General features: G+C 39.2%; 1 protein-coding gene across 1 annotated transcript in view; it reads right to left on the bottom strand.

Moving 5' to 3' along the window:
- The window catches only part of csmd1b (CUB and Sushi multiple domains 1b), a 436,793-nt gene extending 425,958 nt beyond the window's left edge, over positions 1–10,835 (bottom strand). The window contains exon 1 of the mRNA XM_088004350.1: positions 10,660–10,835. Coding sequence (XP_087860476.1) covers positions 10,660–10,801 — 142 coding nt within the window. The 5' untranslated portion in view covers positions 10,802–10,835. The remainder of the gene's footprint in view (positions 1–10,659) is intronic.
- Between the last annotated feature and the right edge of the window lie 1,315 nt (positions 10,836–12,150).

Below are 12,150 nucleotides of genomic sequence, written 5' to 3' on the forward strand. Positions count from 1 at the left end.
AGACTTCAATTCCTCCAGCAAAATTCAACCTGGCCCAACTACAAACAAAGTGTTTATCCCAACATAATTAACTAACTTTAACTTTATGACTTTAACCTGACAAAAGTATTTACTGTATTTTCCAGACTATAGAGTGCACCACACTATAAGTTGCAGCTACAAATTTGTTTGAAAAAACTGGAAACGTGCACATATAAGCCGCACCGTTCTATAAGCCGCTGGTATCTCCGCCGCTCTCGGTTTTCCATAAGGACCCAGCAGAGGGCTGCGTCCTAATAAATCTGCTGGATTTATTAAGGACGCAGCACTCCGTCTCAAACACTAAACCATGGTTTCGTTCACGTTGAGTTTACGTGCAGCGGCTCCATTTCCCTCCTGTACTGCCAGATCTTTAGCCCTCAACTTAAAAGCTGCATCATATGAGTTTGAAGAAATGTCTCCGTTGTGCCTGCTGCTAGCATGTGCTTGATCTAAATGCAAATTAGCGTGTTCTTCTTTGATTTCCAATTTTGACTTCCAATGATTCACTTCCTGCTAAAGCGCCCCCTGGTGGTTGAAGAAAAATCCTCAGAAAAGCCGCACCGGGCTACAAGCCGCATGGTTCAAAGCGTGGGGGAAAAGTAGCAGCTTATAGTCCAAAATATACGGTATATCCTGGAGTTTGTTTTTATTCTTTCAAACATTACAATTTCACAGTGTATTTCTATTGTGCGGCTCTACAAGGATCTTTTTCATCAGACCAGTATCTTAAACTGGCAAAGTCAGATCCATATTTCGACCAAAAGGCTAAATATTTAAAAGTAAGTGGTTGGAGCCACCTTGGTGATGGCAGAAGGAATGCCTTTGCTTAACTACACCCAGACTGTTCCCAAGAAATTAAATCATGCTGCCTGCAGACTTGCAGGTTCTGCCGGTCACGAGCAACGTCTGAATAAAACAGTCTGTATGACAGCTGCATGCAAATGCAAATCGATATGTGCGTGGAGTATTTACTTCTTGAACCAAAGCTACAATAATTCATTCCACTACCATTAACACAGCAAACGAAGTGAAAGAAATGGAAATTATGTACTTTGCTGAAATTGGTGAAAACGTTCCATAGCTGTTGATGTTCTGAATAATCTGTCAAATTAAATTTGGATATTGGTTTTCATGGATGTCTTGTAGTCACACCACCCAATCTTTCATTATGAGCTCCATTTAAGAGGTTCATTTCATGCTTATTTTTAGAGTTGGCTGGCTGAGTAATCCAGTGTGTTATGAAATAACCGTCAGCTCCCACCACAGCGAGGCATCAGCACAACAAGGTACAGAAAAACAGCCACAACTGCTCCTGAAGTGGAAGGATTAAACGAGTTTTAAGGGCGTACTGTTGTTACTTGTATTATGATGCTGCAGGAATTTCGGCAACACACTGCTTATTAGGTGCATGCAGTGTTGTCATCTGTTCAAACGGGACATTAAAGGGATAAGATGAAAAAATTAAAGACCCCAAAATGAAACTAGATGCTAGTTGTTGCTGACAGACCAGCAAACCTCAGGTCTCTCAGCAACAACACATTTATGATGTTAATTATGTCAAGTTTCAATCTTACTTTAAGTTTTTTTGATAGTTAATGACATTAACAGATCAGATTTATTAAAGTACCTATTGAAAATAACAACCTTAAAGCAGGCACTGAACATCATTTCCATTAAGACCACATTTCTGTTTTAAAAAATGTACCCTTCTGGTAATGTTTTGATTTTAAATGTCATGTTTCATGTTCTATAGGCAAAAAAATAATAATCAAATTTAACAGAAATCAATACTTTTAACATTCAGCTCTGGAGAAAATTAAAAGCCTCATACCTCCTGGTTATCCCACCAAATACAGATTTCTGAACTCTGCCTGAGTTAAAACATCAGTATTGTTGTTTCTAAATTTCCTCAGTCTGTATATTTTTCCTTTCTCTCCTCACTTAAATCATGAACACATAGGGAGTCCTGTGCATAATGTAGTATTTATTGCCAGCATGAAATATCTGAGTCCAGTCATTAATATCTGCACATTTTAAGGCCCTGTTTGTATTTGCCTTTGGGTCACTTTAGTGAATTTCCCTCACGTATCTTAGCAATAAATTTGGGCGCGACAGGGTTATGATGTCATTAGTTTATGCCTGACATTAAGAACTGAGTAACACAAGATGGAAAAGTCATTCCTGATTAATTGCATCAATTCAGAAATGCATTTTCATTTTCCCTTTTGTGTCGTCTCCTCCTACATTCAAGTGCCTCTCCCCTCCTCTCATGCCCAATCTCTCCTTAGCATACTGCCTTTGGTCTCTGCCTCAATCGCTTTCTCTGTCTTCACACACATTCCCCGTTTTTCTGTCCCAGTATTCCCCTCACTGTCCTCTTCCCCTGCGTAAGCGTACTCTATGTAGGCCATGGCTCTTTTTAAAACCTGTGTAACTTCAACAAAAAAATTAAGTCAATTAACTCGAGGCTCACGCTAATTTTTCATCGCTAGAGTCAAAAATATGAACAATGTTTGAATGGTATGTTTCTTATTTGCTCTTTGACAGCTAATTTCAATTTATTTTCTTTGTTCTCGATGTGATTTTGAAATCTAGATCTGGAATAAAACAAAGCATTGCTTCCACAATTTATTAAATATCTCCACATATCCATATTTTTCTTTTGACTGCAGATCAAACACAGACCCTTTGCTCTGCTGAACTGTGTATGATGTGCTAGTTAACTGTACTGAAGACTGTGTGTGTGTGTGTTTTTTGCTCATCTCACTGGACAGCCAGAAGCACTCTCAAGTGCCTGAAAATCATCAGTACTCAGTGAGAAGAGTCTCCTTTGCTCTTTGTCAAGCTCCGTTTGTTTAAAATGCGCTCTGTCTTTGGTGTGACTAAGGAGGATCAATTACAACACAAGCACCTGAAAACGAACAGAAATTTTTTTCTTCCACCACCTGCAGCATGAGTTTGCCTGAACGCATGCGAGTCTTATAGTACATATCTTCCTCACACAATTAAAAGCTGTGGCTGAGTATTCCCAGGTTTCTCATACAGAGACCACAGGAAGTCAAAAGCAAACACATTCCCACTGAATTCCCAGCAAACACCCACAGCACCCCACACACTGCTACTGTGATAACCTGCAAGCTTTGAGCGTTTCCCCTCAGAAAACTAGCGAAACTCTGTAGGGCTGCCAATGTTTTTGAGTTTAAAAAAAAAATGTTGAAAGTTGGCATGAAATTTGAAAATATAACCAGGTCATTAAAAGATACTAGAAATGCAATTAACATAAATATCAGATTTTTGCACTTCAGTTGTTTCATCCTAATTAAAGTGTTTTTTTAATCCTTTATATGCTGAAGTTGTAGACCGACAGAAAACACCAGGCTTCAGTCTCAGTATGTGTTCCAACCATTTCGCCAGAGACTCTTAAACCCGTCTTTAAATCACCGTTACTTAGTTATAACACACTGGGGGGGAAACCTGCTGTAAGGTTTGAAAAATAACTTAAACAGTTAATGCTCTTTAACACAGTAACTAAGTTCAAATGCTAGAAATGTACCAGTTACCGAACTTTTAAGCTGGTTCCAACAGTCTGATTATAAAACTCTGAGCTGACCAATTTATAAAACAGTTTTCATAAGTAAATAACTCAGAAAAAATAACATAACAAAAATAACAAGATTTAGCTAATTTTTAAAAATGATGTTATTTTATTTTATTTTTTTCATTCAAAAAATAACTTGTAAAAATGATTTAAAGGCTCCTCAAATATGTACAAAAACACCATTAATGAAATCCTGCTTCAGTTGTAGTTACTAAGCAGCATGATTTCAATGGTATTTTGACCAGTTACCTCAAACTTTTAATGGTACCAAACCATGAGCTTGGAAGGCCTCCTTGCCATCACCCTAAATTTTAGATTTTTGCACAAAATCTTTGATAAATTCAAATCAAATCTCTAATTCTAAACAAAAGTAAAATACTGGTATATTAAAATAAAAATAAAAATCAGCCAGGGGTGTGAATAGTTTTGCATTTAAGTTTATTAGTATTTTTCTGTCTTCCTTTTCAAACTGCAAAAATCCACCATGTCACTGAACAGTTCTCCATTTCTCAAAATAAAATAAAACGTGTTTAACATAATATTTGAAAGTATAAACAAACTTTCCTCTGTTGTTTTAAGTGTTAGCTGTTCAATTAAAATTCATTTTTATCATTTTGTCTGCATACAAGAATGTCAAATTCTTATTTTATAAATATCTTTATCATGTTTATATTACGTTGCCTAATTTTAAACCGTATTTGTAGATGGCAACACATACCTTATCAGAAACCTCTCAGCATCCTACTAATCACTAAAAGTGAGCAGCAATTATTGCAAAGAGCTAATTTTCCTCTTTAAAGTTAGCAAACAAAATGTGCTATTACTAGTAAGAAAAAGCTAAAACCAGGGTTTTAAAGACCAAAGAAACAATCAATGCATCACTGGTAAATATACAAAAGTCACACAAGCGCACCAATCCAGGAGAATTAAATTTTATTCTATAAAGATACGTAAACGATGTCTTATGCGAGTGTTGGACATTTATGGTCATTTGTTTACTTTGTTGTTTCAAAGAATTATCAGGAAAAATCAAAGCAAAGACCCCAATAAATTAGGATGGCCTGGTGTCATGCATGTTTTGATGCAAACGACAATGATTTTAAAGAAATAAATTCAATGCTTTTAAGCGTAGTGGAGTAAATGTCACTGCCTGAGGCGGTGGGAAGCCTGCATTTGTTGATTCAACCAAACCGTCTTCGTCACATCAAAGGCTGCCTGAAAACAGCTGAAGCTGAAGCAGACCTTTCTACAGGATAATGGTCCACAGCACACAAGGAAATCCACCAAGGAATGGCTTAAAAAGCAGAAATGGAGGGTTAATGGAAATGGCAGAGTTAAAGCTCAGATATGAATCCCACTGAAATATAAAAGGGCAGGAAACGTGAAAACCATCAAGCGCACCGCAGTCCGAGTTATCTTGTTTGAACGACCGGTCAACGTTCAGGTGGCTGGTGTCAAAGACTGGTGGGCAGGAATGCAGACACAGTAAGGTCTTTCTGCTACACGTTGTGTACGCTTCAACAAAAGAATAACCTCTTGATGTACTTAATAAATAAAAAAATCTAAAATGTTTGATAAATTACTGAGTGACATTTCGTTCACAAAGTGTCAAATGTCTCAAAAGCATCTAAAATCCATTAAGGCATCCTTCTGCCACTATGACAATATGCAGAAAACAGATTAATCAGGACAGATATTCTGACTGATTTTTCATTTAAGATACAAGGTATTCATACCCAAGGCACATGTTTATAATGTAATTTCACAACCACAGCTACAAAGATACATTTTTATCGGATGGTATGTAATAGACCAACACAAAGTAACTGTGAAAAGGAAGGTAAGAGAGACAGGATGCAAAGTGTATTTATTTAACAAATAATCAAAGACAATTTTTTTTATAAGTTTACTTGTGCCTCAATTTGTCTATTTACTTACATTCTACTAGTGGTAAGATTTAAATGCATAAGAGAATATTCAATTAATTTTTTTTTAGCACAAATGATTTTTGGGAAATATATGAATAAAAACTAGAATGAGTGTTTACTTGGATCCATATTTTCCTCACACAGAGAAAAAGGTCATGAGATGAGACACAAGAGGATAAAACAGTATGTTTAGGACACCATTCAGAAAAGAAAAAGTTAAAATCCTGGATCGGTGGCAGTAGTCAGCTTAAAAATGACTTCTTAAATGAAAACAAACCAATATTCTATGATTGTTTATGTGGGATGTGTTACATAAACCAAATTAGAGGCGATGGAAAAATATCTTTGTAAAAAGAACATCTCATATTATTATTGGTCCAGATTTACCAGCTTCCCTGATTGAGGTTTGAAGTAATCTTTTAATTTTACCGTGTTTCTTCTGAAAGGAAATATGACCAAGATTTGTAGTTGCACTGGCAGAGAAAATCCGTGATGGAGAAAAAAGCAAGTTTTGGTGCTCGTCAACAAAGGTTAATGGTCAAAATACCAAAAGATGGTCTGGAATTACAAGAAGAAAAATAAATCCTTTGATTTCTTGTACTTCAAAGTTTTAAATGTTTTATCACATATTTGGGAGACACCCATCTCATTTCCAATCACAACCAAATGTATTAGTTCATAAAAAACTGTAATTCTAAAAGTAAGGTGTGAATAATTAATGGATTGACTCAAACAGTTTATTACCAAAAATAAAAATTTTAACTGAAAGAAGAAAAGATTATGCTCGTAAGAGGAAGCAATAAAACTTTTTTTTAATTATTCCATGTTAATTTTCAGTCATGCATGTACAATAAGTTGATGTTATCCAGTGAATTAAAAGGAATGTAAAGATTCCGCATTTATCGACATTAAGGCGTTCAAACAACTTCATCTGAAAGGATTTAATGCAGACTTAGTTTGGAAAGATGACACTCTTTGTTGCCGTTTTCCATCTGTACGGTTTTATTTTTTTCCATCTCCCTCATCAACCCCTACACTGTGCCTGGTGGCAAAATGAACAAAAACAAAAATGATGTCTGTGTCACATCAAATTTACATCCCAGTAGCAGGAAGTAATTGAATCCTAATTAAAATGTCGTCTTTACAAAAACGGCCCAATAACATTTTATAAAATAACATTTGGTTGTTGTATTGTTGACGTTCCAATGGCAGCGACACACAGGATTCAGTTAAAATCAGTTGCTTCTTTGCATGGGATTCCCCCTCCCTGCATAAACACACCTAAATTACATTTCACATTTTTTCAGTGTGAGATTATAAAAGCCTTGTGTGAGGCCAAATTTCAAGAAGCAGGATACACCTCCTTTTCCCTATTTTGGTCTCCGTTTTTTTCTTTAAACATAACTGTACCTTGGCACTGATCACTCCACCTGTACACCCGCTTCCCCTTGTGTTGTGTATTGTTGAATTTGTACCAGGCAGCCAGCTCTTTTTTAATTAACTGTCTTCACAAAGCCAGTGTGTGTTGATGCGTGCATGTACATGCTTGTGTGTCCCTCCCATGTGTGATATTAGTATGCCAGGCAGGAGGACAGGCAGCTAGTTCCAATATCTTGTTGTTTGGCATTGATTCCATGTCAGCTAATTGTCACCTTGTGCATGCACTTTAGTTTGTTTGGGTGTGCATGCAAATACGTGCGTTTGGCTCCAAGTGTCCTTATAAACTTTAAAAAGCTTTGAAAAGCAGACCTTTCACCACTCCGCACTTCGAAAACGGAACAGAAATAAGTCATTGGGATGTCCCGCGTGTCGGGTTGTGTGAGTGTGTTTAGTAAAGCGAGTGTGTGCCCAAGTGATTAACCAAGTGCTTCATAGTCCCAGTGGGAGTCTAAAATCTCAGGCATGTTTTTGTCAGATGTGTGTGTCTGTATGTGCGAGTGGGTGTTCCAAAAGTGCCTTTTTGTCCAATCCCCTGTAGAGCGCAGTTAACAATATATCAATTATATTAGCACTAGCTGGGTTTAATGGGAATTATGATCACAGCTGGACATGCGGACAACCTGTTGATGGGTAGACGGAGGTTATTTAAATACAAATGACTGAAAATGTGTGAATGCTTCAATGCAACGCCAACAATGCTTTTTGTTTTCATAATAACTGGCTTGTATTGAGCGCAAAACCATTTTCAGCATAACATTGTGTTTTATGTTACAACGTTAAGCATTTATATTTCCAAACTTAATATTTTGACATGTTAGGCTCATTTTATTTACCTAATAATCTTGGAAAAAAAAAAAAGCTACGTCAATGAGCTTAAACATCTCTTTCTGTTAAGGAACTGGGTAAGGATTTAGGTTTTTGTGACATCTTTAGCAGACATTTGCAGAACATCAATAATTACTTGACTGTTAAAACTTGCAGTGTGATGTCATTTACACTGTCTGAAAGGCTGGCAGCCATTTGCGGTTTGAGGTTTGACTAAATTAATTATTGCCACCCTCCCTTCTGTCTTGCCAGATGTCTGGATGCCCTTTAATTTTCTCGTACGTTGTCTCACATTGTGTAAGACATCATCTGAAAGGCTTTATTTATTACCATTATCGTGCTCTACTTAGTGATAGCAGGTTACTTTATCTTTACTGTAAACTCAGAGCAGCCTAATCTAATATACAGGAGCATCTCAATAAATCTCAACATTTTTGGAAAGTGAATTTATTTCACTAATTCAATTCTGGTAAAGGTGAAGCTCATACATAGATTCATTGCACCCAGAGACATTTATTTCAGTTATCTAGTTCTAAGATTATGGGTAGTATAAAATTAGTTTTCGTGGAAATATTAGAAGTAATGTTAATACAAAAATATTAGCTTAGTGAAAGTATATAAGCCAAGTTTTGGTGCTTTCAGCATGTCGGTACCGGAAAACGAAATTAGCATCTTGATAAATTCGATCAGCACAGGGAAGCATGCAGGGCTCTAAAAATTTCCTGGAACACGGCTGCACTGACTTCGGACTTGAAAAACAGTAACAGTGGACCAACACCAGCACATGACATTGCTCCTTGAATCAACAGTGAGGGTGGAGGCTTCCCTCTGGGTTTGGGTCATTTGAATTCTGTGCCTCTCTTCTCTTTTTCCAGGCTACAAGACTTTTACTTTAATGACAAACAAGGGCCTTGGAGCACTGAGTCTTATTTCTCTTTAGCCCAGCTAAGAAATCTCTGACCTTATCTGGCCTAACGCAGTCCTGAAGAGTTGTAGCCCAAATTCCAGATATGGATCTCACTCCAGTCACTCACTTATGAGCTTTGCTGCACAACCCTCTGAATGCTGCGGTTATCCCAGCTGCTGCTTCTACAACATTTTTCCTTTCACTCAACTTTCTATTAATAAGCTGGGATAAGCATTCTGAGTTTTACGCTTCTTTAGAAATTACTTTTTTGTAGATTTGCTCTTCTTGCAGAGGGTCTTATGGAAATCTGCCAAGTCAGCAGCATTCAGTATATTAAAAATAAAACATTTTATTAAACAAATATAATTCTTTAAATGTTTGGGGAGCTGATTCTGGCGTCATAGTCATGCAAATTAATACAGATAAACACCTGGAATATCTCTTTGTGCATAATGAATCTAATGAGTTTCAACTGCAAATAAATTAACTTTTCAATGATATAATCATTTATGGACATGTCTTGTAGATTCTAAAGAAGGGAGATATAATATATGACACAGCAAGCAATTTCAAAACTTGTTTTTGTGAAAATTGGACTATCTTAAATTTCATGGCAGATAAGCTGAGATTGAAAGCACACATACACATTCAGAAAAAAAAGAAATTGGGCTTGAAGTTAAATCACAGGTGATGAGAAGCAGTTGCTTCAATCACAAAAGACCCTCTATCATATTCATCAACACACACGATTCCCCCTCAATCACGCTTTCACTCAAATCCCTTTATTTCCAGGCTGACAGCTGGCACACATGCCTGCATGCAGATAAAGATGCCAATGCCAAACATACTCGCACTCATTCTCACACACACACACACACACACACACACACACACCACAAAGTAAATCTATGTTAGTCAGAACAGATCAAAGTTAAGGAAAAGACAGGGGGAAAAAAATACTGCAACTTATAATGTAAAGCACTTTGAAATGCCTTGCTGCTGAAATAGAAGTTGATTAATTGACTTATAAAGGATTTTCAAAACTGGGAACATTTTCTTAATTTCAGGGTGATGATGAACTTGTGTGTGGAGAGGGAAAGTTTAGAAGACTCTTGGAGGGGGACGAGCATTTTCAACAGGACTGAGGAGAAGTCCTCACAAAGAGGGCATTGATGAACAGAGTGGGAGAAATTTAACACTTTCTGCTTGATCTCTCTCCGTAGCTCAACTCCAGGAGCTTCCAGTGCTCGTCACCTGCTGCATCACCGCTGATGCACGGTATCAACCCCCACCATCAACCTCGGAGAGAACTGCTCCGCCACGGAAATCACGAATAACTCCGATCACGGGATTTCCTCTCTCATGAAAATCCCTTCCTGCCTGTCTGTCTGTAGACAGAAGGCTAACACGGGCTGAGCCTGCTGTCAAGCAGAGAGGATTTCTAACTCTTGCAGATGCTAAATGTGATTTGGCTGGTTGTGGTGATTCATTCTGGAGTGGCTTGTGTTGGTTTTGCTGAGAATACGAGGCCCTCGCAGCTCCAGATGCATCACTGTGTCCAACTTGGCCGCGCAGCGCTCTCCCACCTCTCGAATGCGCAAACACGAAACTGTGCGGGCTTTAGTATCACAAACACGCACCGCCATGAAGACAAGACACACACGCAGAGGACTCGGACCTGAATGCGCGTGCGCAGCCAATCACCCCCCCCCCCCGCGCACGCACCAAGCCTCCATGCAAAAACTCCGTCACTCTCGCATACCGACTCTGACTGTTGCTGCGGAGGTCCACGCATCACCTTTTTGAATTCGCGCACACGCAACGTCAAAAAAAATAAATGAAAATAAAAATAAAAACACTGTGGCAACCCTTCAACTCGCGCGCTCACACAGTTACGCAGGTCCGCTCGCATGCGAGACGCAGATCCGCTAAAAACTCACCACTGGACGGGGAGAAATCCCCGACGAGGAGCCCCAACAGGAGGAGAAGCGGGAGGTCGAGTCCGAGTCCCCCAGATTTCTTCCCGATCGTCCTCCTTCTTCTCAGCGGCGGCAGCATCTCCGGCGCTCCCAAATCCGTCATTTTGCTGCTAAATAAATCCAAGCTGGCTGTTTTTTAAAGTCCTCTCCCCACCTTGCCGCTCTGCTTGGCTGACTGAAGCGGAGGGTGGGGGGGGGGGTTAAAAAAAAAGGAAGGCAGCCCCTTTCCTCTTTTTTTCCCCTTCCTTATTAACAGAAAAGAAAGAAAGATCAATCACGAATATCCCTCTCGCACATGTCCATGTTGATGTTTGGACAGGACAGCAACCGGTGACGGGTTGACGGTCTAAGATCGGGCAGCACGCCGCTGGTGTGAGCTGTCATAGCAGAGAGCGAAGGAGAGAGGCGAAGAGAAGGAGAGATTCAGTGGAGGAGAGGAGAGAGATGGTCGGTATAGGTCCGCACAGCCCGGCGCGCCAGCAACGACTGAGACTGGTGGAGGTGGAGGGGGGGAGAGAGAGGGAGAGAGGCGCAAAGAGAAGCAGAGGTTGGTCTGAGACGGGAAAAAGAGAGAGGGGGGGAGGAGTGGAAAAGAGCGAGAGGAAAAGCAGGTGAAGATATGCGCGGAAACCATAAAAGAGGGGCAGAAATGATAATGAAGGGGAAATAAGAGAGACGAGGGCAGGAAGGTTGAAGCAAAAGGGCGAGAAAAGAAAGGAAAGGGAAGTGTGAGAAAAGTGAAAAGGGAAGAGAAGAGAACAATGTCAAGGAGCAAGGCATTAAAGGAGCTATAAACAGGAGAAAGAGGCTAATTTGAAGAATGAAAGGGGGTATGGTAAGAGGGTGGCAGGAAATTAAAAAAGGAAGGGAGGAGATGGGATGCAGAGAGGGGAGAAGAGAAAAAATGCAAACATGGGGGCGCAAAAGTAGGGAATTAATGGGGGGGAAAAGTTCAGCGTATCAGCAAAAAACTCAATAAGCTTCAACACATACGCAACAAATATCCCACTTTTCTCAACACCTGTGCCTTTTGTTTCCATAATCACCACTTGATAGTGTGTGTATAACTAAACCCCAAAGAGAGACACAAGCCAGTTATTGATCTCAACTCCCTGGTGGCATGTGTGAAGGATCACACTAATAAGATCACAATGCTACAAACGCATCGTGAAGAATTAGCCGACTGAGCCACTAAGACAGCCAAGAGCAGCTTCACTTCACACGTTGCTGTAAATTTGTCCTTAGAAAAGGAGCGACCTGAAGGCCTTTTCTCCACCACAAGAGGAAACGTAACTTTGTGACATCACTCTTAGCTCTTTGTTGAGCTTTGTGGCGTAGAGATGAGGATTCATCCCTTGTTGCCAGCCCCACAGCAATGCTCAAAAGTTGTCTCCTACTTTAATAACTTTAATCATCAAACATTTTTTTCATGTCACATTTGATCAAATATTT

The sequence above is a fragment of the Poecilia mexicana genome, unplaced genomic scaffold (assembly GCF_051168715.1).
Source record: "Poecilia mexicana isolate PSO_F unplaced genomic scaffold, ASM5116871v1 scaffold_3, whole genome shotgun sequence".
Taxonomy (NCBI): Eukaryota; Metazoa; Chordata; class Actinopteri; order Cyprinodontiformes; family Poeciliidae; genus Poecilia; species Poecilia mexicana.